This window comes from Schistocerca americana, chromosome X (genome assembly GCF_021461395.2).
Source record: "Schistocerca americana isolate TAMUIC-IGC-003095 chromosome X, iqSchAmer2.1, whole genome shotgun sequence".
Taxonomy (NCBI): domain Eukaryota; kingdom Metazoa; phylum Arthropoda; class Insecta; order Orthoptera; family Acrididae; genus Schistocerca; species Schistocerca americana.
Window position 1 is genome coordinate 302,646,269 of NC_060130.1, and position 18,287 is coordinate 302,664,555.

General features: G+C 41.2%; 1 protein-coding gene and 1 pseudogene across 1 annotated transcript in view; both read left to right on the forward strand.

Annotated features, from left to right (window-relative positions):
• Window positions 1-967: 967 nt before the first annotated feature.
• Window positions 968-18,287, forward strand: part of LOC124556635 (WASH complex subunit 1-like) — an 86,282-nt gene continuing 68,962 nt past the window's right edge. Inside the window, exons 1-3 of the mRNA XM_047130605.1 lie at window positions 968-1,181; window positions 5,335-5,600; window positions 13,829-13,972. Of these exons, the coding sequence (XP_046986561.1) occupies window positions 5,367-5,600; window positions 13,829-13,972 (378 nt within the window). The 5' untranslated portion in view covers window positions 968-1,181; window positions 5,335-5,366. The remainder of the gene's footprint in view (window positions 1,182-5,334; window positions 5,601-13,828; window positions 13,973-18,287) is intronic.
• LOC124556943 lies at window positions 14,022-14,139 on the forward strand (annotated as a pseudogene).

An 18,287-nucleotide genomic window follows, 5' to 3' on the forward strand; every position in this document is an offset into this window, starting at 1 on the left:
CACTTCATATGGATTGACTCAATGCTGAAAAAATCAAGGTTTACATCGATAGATAATAAACTTTCTGGCATTTTTTTTTTGCATGACCTCTGGGCTTGGGTAAGGTCGTTGTAATGTCTGATTTGGAAACAATGAGTACATCCAGCACACTGACGAAAACAAAATTTCCTATGACATTCCATATCTTTTGAAGAAAGCTTATTTCAAACTCACAGTATTATTTTGGGCAAGATACAAGTTTACATACATAATCAGTTTCGTGCTTAGCTTTAAATTCAACAATTATATAATCATTATTTGTAGTTCACAGTCAAAGTTCACCAAATATTGTCAGTTTAGGCTCAGGTAAGCGGTTCTCTCTACTCAGATAATTGTTTCCTTCTCTTCTTAATTTTTCACCTCTGAAAATCTAGTTTCACTCGAGTGTCATTTGCAGTTCTGAATTTTCCTTTAGTATCTCTTTCTTATCCCTGTTCGTTCTAACTTACGCAAGTAACTTGCTCTACATTTTGTGGGGCTGTATCTATCAGGTTTCTGCCTAATCCTGTTCGCATCAACCCAGTTTATGATGACTCGGTCATTTCACTTATTGGTTGAGGACCATCAGCCAAGAGGTTTCAGCTATCAAGCACACTATTTGATGTCCATCTATTTCTCACTGTCAATCAAATGGGAATTTTTCAACTTTTTTAAATACAGATACGACACTGAGAGCAGTCATTGCCAACACAAGAGGCCACGGTATAAATTGCAGTCTTTGCCCTATGACATCAATTTTGATGGGGAGATCTAGTGCAGCTAAAACGTTTTGTCACAAATTTTACGTACGGTTTTCTTTTATATTGACCTAACTTTACATTCATGCTGTGGCGTTGCCGAATGAATTCACATAAATTCCTCCTCAGCATAAAAGTATTATCACATAACTCACACATTCCGAACTGCCTTGTCTGTGTATCTTTGAACGGAGCAAAGTGAAGTGGAACTTGCTTGAAGTTGACATGTCAACAAAAACTTGCGTACCCAGAGTTCTGTTCGGTCATCGTCTGTTTTGATGAATTGTGTGGTATAAGTTTTCGCGAAACAGCTCCGCTTGACGTTTGCGGATTGTCAAACGTCATGAATGTACAGCATAACGTGATGCCAATGCATTAATTATTTAATAATGCAAGCATAGAAAGGTAATTGTACTTGTTAATTATTGGTCCCAGGTTCATTTAATGTCCCATTGTACGAGGTGCCGATAACTACACACCAGCTTTAAAACATACACGACAAAGTCTGTACAAAATTAAAAATACGCGTTAAACATTAGCACACAGCGTGTACCACATGTCCCCGCAAACTTATGAGAAGGATTACTGGAAAATTTGTTGCTGTTACTCCTTTGGACGCAAGTAGTCTACTTCTGCATTGATTGTAATTCTTTCTCGTTGCGTTTAAGTGTGGCATAGTATTTGCAGTCGCAAGAACTGTCAGTGTTCTGTTATTTACCCGAACATATGAACTGTGTTTGCCACTAAGTTGCATAAACGATTGACATTCAAATTGCTAATCATGAATAGTGTTACGCACTACTGCATAGCAGCAAGAATAACAGATATAAGAACCTGAGCATTTCAGTTATTGCACACGAAGTGCAGTGTCCAAGCGCTTAATGATGTTAACCACATTTAGTGCTTCTAGCCTTTGATGTCTATGAAGCATCAATTTAGTTTATTGTTAAGTTGCCTATACTAATTGCAAGCGACTACATAGGCTTCAAGGTTTTCACAATAAAAATATGTAAGCTGGAAGGCTGACTCATGAGCATGTCTTTATGTTTCAGCAGAGTTAAAGCTTTCTTCTGTTACCTCTCTTTCCTCCTCCTCCTTTGTTGTTGTTGTTGTTGTTGTGTGTGTGTGTGTGTGTGTGTGTGTGTGTGTGTGTGTGTGTGTGTGTGTGTGTAGGGCACTTCTGATTTGTACCAGTATACTGTGATTTAGCATGAAGTTTAGTAGGAATGTCTGTTAGTAAATATGGATAGGTTGCACTGTACTTTAGTGAACCTCGTAAATATAGTACGAGTTCTGCTTTTTTGAGTGAGCTTTTACTGCTGGTATGTACAGTCTGCTGTCAAAATTTGCAAAATGAAAGGAATTTTCTTTCTTAATGTATCAATAGAGAATTACAAAAGTCTCGCAAAAACAATTCTACAACAAAACAGTATTATGTGACATGTAAATATACATGTTTGTTCATTTGTTGTAGTTGTCCACTCCTCAGGGGGGGGGGGGCAGCCTTAACATACCACTGTCCATGCAGGTGAGGTGGTTTGTATGCTATGGATCCTGAGGGCCACACCGATGGTAGTTTAGCTACTGAAAGGGTCACCCAAGCCAGACAAAGTGTGTCCCACAATGGCCTATTGGTCCCTTTCTCCTATATGAAACCTCTCCTTACTGTGTCCTTTTTCCTGTCATCTCCAGCTATAAGTGAAATTTAGGTAGGACTCTTGGGCATAGGAAAGTCAAGCTTCCTAGGAGAGTAAACCCATAAAAGAACTTTAAATTTTTTTTTCTTTCTAAAATTCAGTCTTAATCGCACAACGTATGCTACAAGAACATAGGTGACCGGTTTCTGCCATATCAAATGACCATCATCAGACCCATGGCATCCTTTGAAGATGGTAGGTGGAGCACTCTTCTCAGCTGATGTGATGTCAACTGCCTTAAAAGAAAATTGGACAGGTTGGAAGGCTGCAAAGTAGCAGCCCCCACCATCCAACTATACTTGCACAACCCCCATAAGCTGGCCATATGAATTCTCCCAATTACTAATAGTACCCAAAAAACTGGGTACTGTAACAGGCAAAACAAAAGAAAGCCCTTATGCTTGAAGTGAAGAAGATGAGATGAAGAAGAAGAAATTTCTGCTTTAAAATTACAGACCAATTTTTAATGCATCCTGAATTTAAATAGCAATTTTTGAGCTGATTTTACAGAGAATAGAAATATTTTACTGCCAGAAACATAAGAATTCTTGGGAGGAAACAGTTGTGACTGATTTTAGTTTTCTCTGCTGTAAAAATATTTATATATATTTTACCCTGTAACATTTTTCCCCCACTTCTAAGGAGATGCGACTTCAGTTGTAGCTCTCATTTAAGAACTTGGAGGTGTGGGTTGAAGAGGCAGGTTTCTCATTGTATTTATAATATAAAAAATTTGCAAGTGAGGTACACAATTAACATGATGTTTCTGGGTCTCATACTTGACTTAAAGTTGTCATCGTTAACACAGACGCATGTTTACTCCAGTTCTAGAAGGCTTGTGTGTGATTCTGGCTAGATTAAGAGTGCCCTCTGTAATGAGCAGTGAGACCTACCTATCTAAACAGCAATGATGGTATTGACCCGAAGGGATTGTGTTGGCAATATATGCCCACAATACCAGCATTGTACAAAGTTTTTTGGCTGAGGCTAGAAAGCCACTGTTGCCAACTGGTGGCAGTTTTTCATGATTATTTAGGCTTACTAATACTTTACTCCTCTGGAGTTCAAACTGTTTCTCCTTTTGTTTTAAAACCAGTCTCACAATTTATTTGTGAACAATAAGCTTGTTTCTGTTACATACATTTTTAATTTGATGTTTTGTGAAGTATTATATGAGCATATTCTTGGCTTCTCTATGGTTTTCCCCTGATAGTATCCACAATACATGAGAGGCTTCATTGGGCTATTATATTCCCCATCTGCTCTGCCTAAGGAGTGCCCTTCAAACTATTCAATGCATATACTTGGAAGTTAAAATAACAGAGAAAATGCAGGACATCCTCTTCCATCCACAAAGCCTCATGAAGGAAGGTAATAAATTCTCCTGGCTTCCAGGACAAATGTTAATTCAGGGAAAAGAATAGCAGTTATTGCAGCTGAGAAAGCATGCACCGAAAAACTTGGGGCTCAGTGTTTTGTCCCCTACATTCTATTGTCTCATTGTGTAGAGTCGTATGCGGGTAACAATAAGTATGCCTAGGAGAGATGTACAATAAGCTCCTCCTAGTAAAGCCAACCAGTTGACAGTGGTGTGCCTCTTCCTACCCATTTAGAGGAGATGAGGTGTTTCTCATTTCTCTTTGTGTAGGACATAGCCTGATGATTTGTAGCTTTCTGTTCTAGTGAGATGATCCTACAACTTATGGTTTACAGATATTGCCCATCTCTGGCGACTACATTTTCCCATATTTTGGATAGCATACTAATCCCATGGCGGAAGAACTGGGTGTCTTTTGTGGGGATCCATGAATCGATTCAATTTTGCACTTGTTCATATGTTCGGAAGTGCTGGTCAACCAGACTGTATGCCACTGATCGAAGAAGGTGGTAGTCAGAGAGAGCAATGTATGGAGAATACGGCGTGAGGGATAGGACTTGTCATTTCAATGTTTCCATGTATATTTTGACGGGTTTTGTGACATGGGGTCAAGCACTGACCTGCTGCAAAATTACCTTTACATGTCTATCACTGTATTGTGGCCGTTTGTGTTTCAGTGCTGGGCTCAAACACATCAATTGCTTTTGATAATGATGTCCTGTGATTGTCTTCATCTGTTTCAGTAGCCATGAAAACGTTCTGTCTTCCCACACTGTGCTGGTCATAGACATCAAAATCACTGTTCTTAAGGTGTTGAAAACATTCTCTGCACGTTCTTCCACTAATAGTTCCCTCACCATTGGTCTTACCCAGCATTTTAAGATCCACAGCCACAGATTTCTTCTTGTTATAGCAGAAAATTAAAACTTCCCACAAATGGCCAAATGGATGTAAGTTAACATACTTAGTCGAGAATAACCTTACAATGCAATCACAAATTGACTAATATTTTTATGGCATTATGTTTACAGATGCCTAAGCTTATTGTATTACACCTATGACCAACCACCTGAACCCCACTTGCCGCTACTGCCGTCTAATGCAAAACAGCAGAAGCAAAGTTGTAGACCGAATAGAGAGAGAGAGAGAGAGAGAGAGAGAGAGAGAGAGAGAGAGAGAGAGAGAGAGAGAGAGTGTGTGTGTGTGTGTGTGTGTGTGTGTGTGTGTGTGTGTGTTGGGAATGGTGTGGGGTAGGAGGAGAAAGATGTAATATTTGTGTCAGTATGGTATCTCATTGTGGATTTGAACATTTAAGCTTTTTCAAGTGTTTATGTTGTAGCAGTAACTCTGTGATGATTTATTAAAACTTTAATTTAGATAGTTTGATGTGGGCAAGCTCTCCTGAATAATAGCAGTCATACTGATATTTAGTATTTCTTTTCACTTTTATGGAGAATTAATCATTTTACCATTTTTCTTATAGCTCAAAGAAAAAGAAGAAAGAAATAAGAAGAAATGGGGCTGGTTAGCTATGAAATGCCAACTGTCCATTGTGATCTTCGTCAAGAAGAAATGATAATCCAAATTGCAGATGCCTTAGATTATTTGAATAATGTTGTGAGTGACATGTTACAACGGATCGACTCAAAGATATCGAAGAGCAAGATGAAACTAAATGAGCTGAAGCAGAGAGCAGCTGTGGCCAATGCTAAAGTAAACAAACTGACTGGAAGTAAAAAAGCAACTAAAGTGAGTAACAGTTTTCCACATTGTGAATTACTAAAAATTATGAATTATTTAAACTATTTTGTGTTTGTTGTCTCTGTTTTTGTTTATAAAAGCTACTCATTCCTGTTATGGTACAACTGATGTGCAGGAGTTAGTTACCATTGACTAAGTTTTAATCTGTTGCCATGTATTAGATCATCTGTGTAATTGTTCTAATTTATGAGTCTATTTTGTAGTGGTTTCAAACGTAAATTCCCCAACCCATTGGCCAGAAGTGGCCGAGTTGGGCTTGTAGTTTAGTTTATGCTGACAGCCCATAAACCCTATAAATCCCATGGATGCCTCAACTACCATTGTGGGACCTAAGGATGGAATATATTGTGTTTCTGAGATCAAGGAGCTGGAGTTTGGCGAAGACACAGATATCTGCAGCTTATGGTGAACAACTTGAAAACTAGTGAAATAGTTGTTAACACGGAGTATTTTATCTCCAATAGACAACACCCCATAGATCAGTTACATTAAGCTTACTGAGTTGTGTGGCATCTGCCTGGGAAGCCATGTATTTTGCTTGATTATTGCTGCAGACCAATATGGAACCCAACAATAATTCACAGAACACATTGGTAGAATGAAGAGTTTGGGACAAGTAACAAAAACATGTGAAGCTGTGTGGAGTTTGGCAAAGTGGTAGTCTTGGAAAAGTGTATTTTAAAATGTTGTGTGGGGGAAGGGGGTAGAGTGGAAAGGGGGGCTGATAGGAGTGTGTGGAGGGAGGCTGGAGGCTTTTGCTATGTAAGGAAAAAAGCATTCTGAAGAGGATCAATGTCAAGGGTTTGGTCACATTTTTTTGATATGAAAGGGGAAAGTAACTTGAGGGAGATGCAGTCCAGATGCACACAAAATAGATACTACAGTCAGACATGCAGGTTTTAATTAATTGAAATGATGGTAGCTGAAGTATGTGAGAAGACATGTTCTTTCATGCGACCTTTAAGTGAATACATTTTTGTGCACCTGGTGTCACATCTAGTTGTCAAAATCAAATAACTGATATAAGTTTTCTGCCCATAAGGTTTATACCATAGATCTTTCCAGGAAATTGAGTGTCCTATTGTACCCTTTCATCATAGCTACTCTTATCAAAGGAGGTGCAGGTAATGAAAAGAACCAAAGAATAAATGAAATCAGTCAAAGCCATAGAAAATCAGTGAAGATGACCGTAGCATGGGAATAGCAGACCTACAAAGATATATGAAATTTATTTTACCACTCTTCTCTCCACTGCAAAATTGTCGCTTATCTGGAAGAACAAATCACAATTCAATTTTTCTAAATAGGCAAATGATGTGAAGAAAGCAATGTTTACATTGCAGTGTGGATTTATGTGCCCACATTTAAAAGTAGTACTTGCTTCTTTTCTTAGAGAGAGAGAGAGAGAGAGAGAGAGAGAGAGAGAGAGAGAGAGAGAAACTTAGACAACTTGAGCATGGAATAGCGCTGGACTGGGGAGTTTGAAGAAACCAGCCACTAGACAACAACCCCTTATCACATGTTATATTGTTTTTCACTGCCTCATATAAGATTGTCTTGCACTTCGTACTACCCATGATGATATTGTCAGACAGACCATTACTGGAATTACCCAATTGATTCACCACATAAGTGATTGTGAATCATGTAATATTGTGTAGCACTCGAGGTTGAGTAAGTTATAACCATAGGATTCTTGTGCCTTCAGAGTAAGTGACAAAAATTTTGCCTAATGTCAGGGTCATCTTTTAATGTGAGTCCACTTCCTTGCTTCGTGGATACTGCCCAGTGAAGTTGGGAGTGTATGTGATGATTGAGAAAGCAGTGACAGAAACAGTCTACAGCACTGGTGTTAACTAGTATTCACAATTACAAATTATTCAGTTTAGTTTTAACTGAAGTGGTGCAGTTTACTGATCAGGAAAGCAAAATTCTTTAAGACAGATGATGCTATCCACCATGATGGAATTGGATTAGCACTGTAGATTTTGTAAAACTGCTGCCATATAGTCGTGTAACACTTAATTATTGACATAAATCATAATCAGTGAAGTGGTGTGTGTATGTGCTAGTTAGTCTTGTGGAATCAGTGCAGTGAGATTGGTCAACATGGAGATGTGACAGAATGGTGGAAATGATCTAGTGTTTAGACGTGCACCTGGGTACACTGTGAATGAAGTTGCTAGATTTGTTTGTGTATCAATGCAAACTGTCCAATGTACGTACAAGGAAAACTGTACCACTCCCAGCCACATAACAAGGCATAAGGGCAGTAGGCATTAAAAGATCCTGATCTACAGGGACTGGATACGTGTGTCATGCCTTGTCAATTACAATAGGTTTCGAACCCAACAGGAATTGCTGCCATCAGTGAATGTAGGTCTGTCCCAACTAGTTTCAGAACGAACATTGAGAAAGGAACTGCATGTTGTTGTTGTGGACATTTGAAGTTAGATACCCTGCAAAAGACCATTGCTCACAGCACCAGAAAAGCAGCACATCTTCATTGGGGCAAACAACACAGAAACTCGGCAGTAACTGACTAGAGGAAATGGTGTAATCCAGAGTTATGATTTTGTCCCTTCTGTTTTTTTCCAAATGATGCAAGGCACAGAGTGCACTGTTGGCAGACATACATGGTGTCGTGGAGGATTTAGTTCAGGCCAGAGGAAAGTCTGTGATGTTTTGGAGGTGTTTTTCATTCTGTGACTTGGGGCCACATATTCAGTTATCCCCCTGCGGGTCCTGGGGTAAGAATAGGTCTGAGGTATTTCTGCCTGTCGTACGAGGTGACTAAAAGGAGTTTCACACGTTTCGGCCTTTATGTGATGGTTCCCTGTAGGGTTTGACCTCCATTCTTCAAAATTTTCCTGAAGTGCGAGCCAACTGGGGAAGAGCACCTTACGTGGTGCATTGTGCCGATCGTGCATTGAGAACTTGAGCCCACTTTCTCATCATCGCATTGCAGTCCCACCCATTCTCTATCTCTTGGGTGAGGACACCTTCCTGGGTGCGTTTTCCACCATGCACTATGCAGTGTCGCTTTCTGCATCGACGATAACCATGGACTTCTTTGCACCTGATATCCAGCACAGTAGCCAATCCGTTGTGGTGGGGCTGCCCCTGACCACACAGGGATCACTCTGCTGATGCCTGCGCCGTTAACTACCCATGTATGCCCATGCCCCTGGGGCATCGGGACTCCTAGCAAAGGCATCCTGCCAGGTGGCCTTTGCTGCAGCTGGGTGGCGCCCGTGGGGAGGTCCCCTGGTCGGAGCGGGTGGCATCGGGGTGGATGACACGCAGTTAAGCATAGTCCGTCATCTCTTATTGGTGGTGAAACACCAGCAGTTCCTAAGCATTCACGAGCTCAAGTCAACGCACAGAATTATGACCCCAAATCGTTCTCCTCCCTGGCCACACAAAGGGAGGGATGTCAGGCTAAGTATGGCAGCGGATCTTATTTGCCCCAGTACCTGGGGAATCTTTCATGATGATGAAGCCTCAGTTTCTTGTTGAGAATTTAGAGGACAGGTTCTGGGAGGTGGAGGGCTTATCCAAAATGCGGTCAGGGTCGGTCTTGATCAAAACAGCATCCTCTGCTGAGTCATGGGCGTTACTCACTTGTGACAAGCTGGGGGATGCTTCTGTAACCATCACGCCCCGTAAGAGCTTAAATATGGTCCAGGGTATCATATTTCACAGGGACCTTCTTTTGCAGTCTGACGATGAGCTGCGCGCCAATTTAGAGTGGCGAGGTACACAGTCGTGCACAAAACGAGCGAGACCCCTCGCCTTTTCCTTGTGCTGATCTGCACAGCTTTAAAGTCTGCTACACAGCATAACAGGCAAGGCAACGAAGTGCTACCAACATACTATGCATAGGTGTGAAATTGACAAACTATCCGAACTTTGTCAGACTGTATTCGTCACATGTAAGACCATATTAATGCTGATTATTGTGTTAAAGACAACACGTAAATATAAAAAGTAAAGGAAAGAAGAAACTGTAATTGGTATGAACTGTACTAATAAAAAGGAATTTCAGCTTTTCAAGATAAGATAACTGTTTTATTAAGACAAAGTACCCAAGATCATTATCAATTAGCAAAATAATTATGCGCATTCGGCCGCGAGACGGTCTGTGTCAATGTTGAGACCAGTCATACTGGAATATCGTTGCTGACCTACCATGAGAGTGTGCAAATTTAGTAATGCGTGAAGATTCATAACAAAATTCAGTTAAAAATCATTCAGTGCCACACGTAACTCAATTCAATTGTTGACAGAAGCGGAAAAAGTAGGCAGTAACAAGTATGAAATCCTACAAGATCTTCACATTGACATCCACAGGTTGTCGGTACAGAATAAAGGTAGCAATAAAACGAATTGGGGGCGCAAGAATTTCTTAAAATTGCTTTGCTGATGGTCTACCTCCCATGCAGTAGCAAACACCTTTCCCTACGCTAACAGACAACCCAGGCAAACAGCCCTCTATTATTACCCCAGACATGAATAAGCTGGCAATTTCGCAATGAAAATGGCAAAATGATCTGCACTTTCTGTTGCAGAGAGCTTTCTGGACTCAAAAACAAGAATTTTCTACTGTCATAGCTATTGAACATCTCTCATCATCTTCAACTGGATCTGGTGCGGTGGCGTCTTTCCACTGCAATGGTGGGAGAACACCATCATTCCAGTGCCCAAACCCAGTAAAAACCCGCTTGATGTGGATAGCTATTGGCCCATCAGCCTCACCAACATTATTTGTAAGCTGCTGGAATATGTGGAATGTCGATGGTTAGGTTGGGTCCTGGAGTCACGTGGCCTACTGGCCCCTTTGTCAGGGTGGCTTCCGCCAGGGTCGCTCTACCACTGATAATCTTGTGCTCATTGATTCTGCCATCCGAACAGCCTTTTCCAGGTGGCAACACTGCTTGCCATCTTTTTTGACTTACGTAAAGCATACAACACTACCTGGTGACATCATATCCTTGCCACATTGTATGAGTGAGGTCTCTGGGGCCCGCTCCCGATTTTTATCCAAACCTTCCTGTCGCTTCATACTTTCCATGTCCAAGTTGGTGCCTCCTATAGTTCCATCCATATCCAGGAGAATGGAGTCCCGCAGGGCTCTGTATTGAGTGTCTGTCTATTTTTAGTGGCCATTAATGGTCTAGAAGCAGCTGTCGGGCCCTCCGTCTCACCTCTGTATGCAGATGACTTCTACATTTCATACTGCTGCTCCAGTACTGGTGTTGCTGAGCGTCGCCTATAGGGAGCCATCCACAAGGCACAGTCATGCGCTCTAGCCCACGGCTTCCAGTTTTCAGCTGCAAAGTCGTGTGTCATGCACTTCTGTCGGCGTCGTACCATTCATCCGGACCCAGAACTTTACCTTCATGACGATCCACTCACTGTAGTGGAGACATACCGATTCTTAGGAATGGTTTTCAACGCTCAATTGACTTGGCTTCTTCATCTTCGTCAGCTTAGGAAGAAGTGCTGAACACCTCAATGCCCTCCATTGCCTGAGCAACACCAATTGGGGTGCAGATCGCTCTACACTGCTGCCGCTCTACAGAGGCCTTGTCCAATCCCGAATGGACTATGGGAGTGTGGTTTATGGTTCGGCAGCACCCTCAGCGTTGCATTTTCTCGACCCTGTGCACCACTGTGGGTTCGACTAGCGACAGGAGCTTTTAGCACAAGTCCGGTGACCAGCATACTGGTGGAGGCTGGGGTCCCTCCATTGCAGATCAGACATGCATTACTACTCGCCAGTTACGCAGCACACATTTGTAGTTCTCCTGAGCATCCTAACTACCATCTCCTTTTCCTGCCCGCAGCAGTCTATCTCCCACATTGGTGACCTAGGTTGGGGCTAACAATTGCGGTTCGCATGCAGTCCCTTCTCTCTGGACTTGAGTCCTACCCTTTACCATTTCTACTCGCGGTCCGTTCATGTACACCTCCATGGTGTACACCTCAGCCGCAGCTTCGTCTGGACCTTTCGTGTGGCCCAAAGGGCTCCATTAACCCTGCACCCTGAGGCTCTCCGCTGTCACTTCCTCTCGATTCTTGATGTGTTCCGCGGCTCTAAAGTCATTTACACCAACGGCTCGATGGGTGATGGTCGTGTTGGCTTTGCCTAAGTTCATGGGGGCCATATTGAACAGCATTTCTTACCCGATGGCTGCAGTGTATTCACTGCAGAGCTGGTGGCCATTTCTCATGCACTTCAGTATTTCCGTTCATGCCCCGGGGTGTCTTTTCTTTTATATACTGACTCCTTGAGCAGCCTGAAAACTATTGACCAGCGCTACCCTCGCCATCCTTTGGTAGCGTCCATCCAGGAGTCCATCTATGCCCTGGAACGGTCCAGTCGTTCAGTGGTGTTCATATGGACCCCTGGTCACATCGGAATCCCAGGAAATGAACTTGCTGACAGGCCGGCCAAACAGGTTACATGGAAACCACTTCTGGAGATGGGCATCCTTGCAACTGACTTGCGTTCATTATCACACCGCAAGGTTTTTCAGCCTTGGGAGGCGGAATGGCAAAATCTCAGTGTGCACAACAAACTGCGAGCCATTAAGGGGATCACGAATGTGTGGAAGTCCTCGATGAGGGCATCTTGAAGGGACTCCATGGTTTCTTCCTGCGCCGTGAAGACCCACCTCAGTGTCGGTCGGCGCCCGGTTGACAGTGGCCCATATTCTTTTGCTATGTCCTTCTTTGGCTGCCCTGCGACTTCATTTGCGGTTGCCGGACTCAGTATCACTGATTTTAGAAGACAACGCCTCATCGGCTAATTTGGTTTTATGTTTCATTCATGAGGGTGGGTTTTATCATTCGATCTGAGTTTTAGCGCATGTCCTTTGTCCCTCTGTGTCCTCCAACCTAGTGCTTTTAGGATGGAAGTTTTTTGCTTTTTATTTTTGTGGTTGGCCAGCCACTGTAATCTGCTTCCTTGTTTTACTCTGTTCTAACTGTTTCCTCCATCTCTCTGTTGTTTTCTTGTCCTCTTTTTGTTCCATTTAGTATTTCATTGCCTTTCCTTCGTTCTTGTGGTCTTTCTTTTCTTTCAGTTTTTTGTTATATGTCTTGTCTGTTTTATTCTCACACTTGTGGCATTGTTTTATTAGGAACAAGGGACCGATGACCTCGTAGTTTGGCCCCTTTCCCCCTCTTTTAAACCAACCAACCGACATTCAGTGACCATGAACAAGAACCAAGATATTAGTTTCAACGTTCTCCGTGACAAAACTTTGCTTGGTTTTCTACATCTCCGTGATGAGTATGGTGTGGACACCCATGTCTTCCAAGATAACAGCCCTGTTCTCACAGGGCTGCATACATACTTCACCGACTTGGTGAACACTTGGGCACCCTGTTGCATCTCAACTGACCTGCTAACTCAACTGATCTCAGTACCACAGAAAATATCTGAGACTATTTTGAACAGGTGGTGAAACATAATATTAGACATCCCCACAATTTGGTGGCTCTGTGGAATCTAATCATCAGTGAGCAGCTCCAGATAGATATGGCATGCTTGAAGAAACTTGTGGACAGTATTCCTTGGTGAATGGAGGCTATTATCAACACTAAAGGTGGTGCACACAACATAAGTGTGATGTCTTCTTAACTGAAGTACTGTTCTCAGTTTCATAATGCTCTTTTTCATCAGTGTGCCATATACAGTGCTTTTCACAGGGATACTTATTACTAGATGTGCTTTTCTCCCTTAGTTGAAAACCTGTGCTTTTATACTGGGACTTGAATATATTAGGTACAACAGCAGCAGATCGAGCTGTTGTTACGGCAAACGAGCTGTTGTTACGGCAAAATACAATGGGAAACCTTACTCTATCATCAGTGTTTGTAATGTTCAGTGAAACAGTGGAAGATTGTGACACCTCACCTATTTGTTGCATCATTACACCACTTCCACACTTTTCATGTAATGTCTGCTGATTTGCAGTGGTTATTATTCCCCCCTTCTCTCTCTCTCTCTCTCTCTCTCTCTCTCTCTCTCTCTCTCTCTCTCTCTCTCTGTGTGTGTGTGTGTGTGTGTGTGTGTGTGTGTGTGTGTGTGTGTGTGTGTTTTCTCATCTATCTTCAGAATTTCAGAGAGTATCAATAATCTATTACCTGATGCATCTTAGTATTGCGTGTACGTATTTTAATGCAGTTGCCTATTTTTTTGTCAGGTCCTTTCCAGTGCTAAGTATCCAGCTAAAGATGTTCACAAAAATTATGAGTCCATATTCAACATAACCAAACCATTGGAATTTAAATATTCTGATATAAATATCAAATCTAAACATCAGCATCCAGATGCTTCTGAGTTGCAGGTAAGTGCAATTTATTTTGAAAATTTGAATGATAGAATAACCCTGTGTAGCCAACGGCCTTGCCGCAGTGGTAACACCGATTCCCGTCAGATCACCAAAGTTAAGCGCTGTTGGGCTGGGCTAGCACTTGGATGGGTGACCATCCGGTCTGCCGAGTCCTGTTGGTAAGTGGGGTGCACTCAGCCCTTGTGAGGTAAACCGAGGAGCTACTTGATTGAGAAGTAGTGGCTTCGGTCTCGGAAACTGACATTCGGCCAGGACAGCGGTGTACTGACCACATGCCCCTCCATATCTGCATCCAGCGACGCCTATGGGCTGAGGATGACACGGTGGCCGGTCGGTACCATTGGGCCTTCATGGCCTGTTCGGGAGGAGCTAAGACTAACCCTGTGTAGCTATTGACAAAGGATTAGTGTGATCAGATTTGTTATGTTACTAGGTCAAGGGTCTAATCTATGTTAATTATATTGGTTATTCATTATTCATAAAAGGGCCACATTCATGTGCAGGCTATATAGGTTGCAATCTAGGGGCCCACACAAAAATTAAAATAAAAAAAATCTTAGCTTTAATACTATGAAGCAAGGCCACTTTTAATTGTAAGATACAGATGTGATTGCTTTATATAGGGTTATTTGGCTGCAATGTTTTCAGTGGACAGCTGATAATTCATATCGCCTTTCAAACCATGTGCAGGGTCACATCAAATTCTAATTATGACTGGTCAGGATCGTGATATTACAGTTGGAAAAATCACACGAGACTTGACAGAATTTTTACGATTTGATGCGAGCTCAATTTTGCAGAAAGCTGACTTTTCTGTACCTCATTTCATTCAAATCACGATGCATTACATTATTATTATTATTATTATTATTATTATTATAAACCTGAAACCATGCAAGTTATAACTTAGCAATACAAGATCTTACAATATAAAATTTCATCTTCACGTGCCTTCCAATAGTTTACAAGGTGAGGACAAAGTTGATGATTTTTCTAAGAACAGCTATTTTTTAACCACTTTTACAAAAAAGTCTTTTACAAACTCTTTTTAAAGCATTTTTCATTAGAAAGACTATATTTGTAAACCACTTAAAAACTGGATTTGGGTTTGCAAAGTGAGCATATAAGACCCTAAAAACAAAAAGGTGGAGGTGCATTGAAAATGAGGCCCATATTCTTTTGGTACTTAAATCTGATGTCTTTTATTATGTTCTAAAATTGATTAATACTCTTTGTGGAAGGTAATATCAAAAGTTTTGATGACCAAGAAATGAGCTTGAGTCAGAAAAACTTGAAATGATTAATTTTTTGTTTTTGTTTTTTAAACACCTCTACAGCTTTCAACTCTACAAAATTCTTTTATAAAAAATGAAATGGAATAAGGAATTCTATAAAACATATAGTTTTCTCTTTTTCATAGCTCTAATAGTTTGAGGTGATCACATTTGAAAAGTGTAAGTTTTTGGTTTCTGCCTTATCAAAATTTCATCCCAATCAATCCCATCAGTGACATCATCTGACAGCCATTGTAGTTTTTCACGTGACTTTCTACGTCAAATTAATGAAACCTGTAAAAAAATTAAAGTATCTTGAAGTAAACATAAGCCTAGGCCATAAAAGAGACCTTATCTGACTTTACCGAGCAAGGTGACACAGTGGTTAGGACGACAGTTCAAACCCGCGTCCGGTCACCCTGATTTAGGTTTTCGTGATTTCCCTAAATCGCTTCAGGCAAATGTTGGGATGGTTTCTTTGAAAGGGCATGGCCGACTTCCTTCCCCATCCTTCCATAGTCTGATGGGACTGATGACCTCACTGTGTGTTTCAGGTTTATCCCACAATTACTTCCAGAAATATAAAAAGGTAAAATTTACATTTTATCAAGCGTCTGTGTGTTTTTTGTTTTTTTAATTATCCATATGAAAATTGTTCAGGAAATCTCTTATTTATTTTTTGTTATTTCACTTAAGGAAGTGCAAAACGTTGTACAAGATTGCTTAGTTTTATTTCTTTCAAGAAAATATTGCCAGAGCATATAATGTCTCAAAGTTTCCGAAAACTCATTGTTGCACTGTTGGTAGCTGCACTATGGGGTAGGGATGCAAAAACAGACCAGTTAAAACTGATACCAAAACTTTAGTTCTGAATAAGTGGTATTTTTCAGTGTTTGTTATGCTTCAGTTGTTTAACAGGTTTTTCATTTTTACTAATAACAGAGTAAAAGAACCGGCATATCAATTTGCCACAGCAGCTGTACTAAAATTTTCGGTTTTTAAATAATACTTTTTTAAAAAGTGAGTGGTCTTTATCCATAAAATTCTCGTTGCTCTCAAGTATTGGATTATTATAAAAATTGGGAAAATCAATCAGCATTATTTTAATATCTACACCTATAGTTAGAAACTAGCAACAAATGCACGACATAAGTATCGGTACAGCAATGCAGAGACAGTAATGCCATCTCTGGTGTAGCCTGTTTGATGGCATGTGTGAAAGTGCAGTGTGAAAGATTTTCCCCCACCTGGTTTATACGGCAAATTGTCGCTGTCGTCCTCGGACATCGATTGATTTGCAAAATGGCATCATCCCTAGTTTGGAAATATTTTACGAATGCTCTATTTGCATTAAAAGATTAAAAGTGGGTGGAAGCACTTACGTCATATAAGGAGGAAACATCCACAGAGTTCTTTGGAAGAGATGGTAAATTTGAAACATATACCTTTAATTTTATCGTTGTGCTATAAACTTGGGATAATAGCTGAATCCTTAGTTTTGTGGATGAAAAATTGATGCCATCGAAAAGCGACTATGCAGGGAACTTATCAACTTGTGACTCTTTGCTCTCGCTGTCACTTCACCCCTCTCCTCCACATTTGCCATCTTTGCTGGAGACAGTGAGACCGATTTCTGCCACAGCCTCAACCCCATTCTGATCGTCCTCTCCTACTTATTCACCTTCATTAGAATTTTTCAGTATTTCTTTGAAGTCTTCATTTATTACTGGAAATAGCAGTAATGAAAAATGGAAAATCGATTATATGAGAAACTGGCATTTTAATTACTTTTACTTTACTTTACATGAGTAGGCCCAGAGCACCGCACGCTGCTGCAAGGTTCCTCCTCCTTCTTCTGTTTTGTGACTCCTGGCGCCAATCATTCTCTATTCCAATCTGCAGCAAGTGCTCAGGGATTCCATCTCTCCATCTCTTCTTTGGTCTTCCATAGGGAGTATAATCCATAGCTTTCAAAGGCCATCAGCATTTATCCATCTGACTGACATGTAATGCCTATACAGGGCACTTGGTTCTCATCAGTCCTACAATGTTTGGTCTATTGTACATTTTGTCTGGTTCACAATTATGTCTGATCCTCCATTCTCCGGTGATCTCATCTTGTACCAGACCAAAGATTTTCCTTAAGACTTTCCGATTGAAAACAAGAAGATTATTCTAGTCTTTTTTCCGGACACTCCAACTTTCACAACCATACAGTACTACGGGTTGAGTCATTGTTTTATACAGCTGGAGTTTGAAATGCCTCGAGAGACCACGCAATGCAACAAACTGACTGAGACCAAAGTATGATTGGCTGGCGGCTTGGATCCTCTCTTTGATTTCTGCTTCGCATGCTGCGTCTTCTGTAAAGATTACCCCCAGACATTTAAATTCACAAACCCTTTTGTATGATCGGTTTCCAACTATCAAAGGCTGGAGTGGGTCTCCTGAATAAGCATGGGTCCTGCTCATCACCAGATATTCCATCTTTGATTTATTCACAAGGAGTACAATTTTGCTTGCTTCCGCCTCCATGTTTTCACTCATCCTCATTAGTTCCTCATTAGATCTGGACAACAGGGCCACATCATCAGGAAACATGAGATGTGTGATTTTCTCACCCCCTACCGGTATACCCTCAAAGCTTTTACGAGAGACTTCTCTCATTATCTTTTCAAGTGTCAAGTTGAACAATACCGATGACACACCATCTCCTTGTCTCAGCCCTGTCTTTAGCTCTCTGCGAGTTGGTTCCCGAGCTTCACTTCATTTTTTGAATCAGTGAGACAAATTCCAACTAGGCTGATGACTTTCTTAGGCATTCCAAACTCCATTAGGCAGGTCCTCAGGCTCTCACTGTGGATGCAGTCATATGCTTTCTTAAAATCTATGAAGAACAGGTGAAGTTCTTCGCCATACTCTCACAACTCTTCGGTGAGTTGTCGCAGCACAAAGATGTTGTCGACATGATATTCACCAATCACTTCTTCTGAAAATGGCTGTATTCTATCCAGTATACAGTTGGACAAGATCTT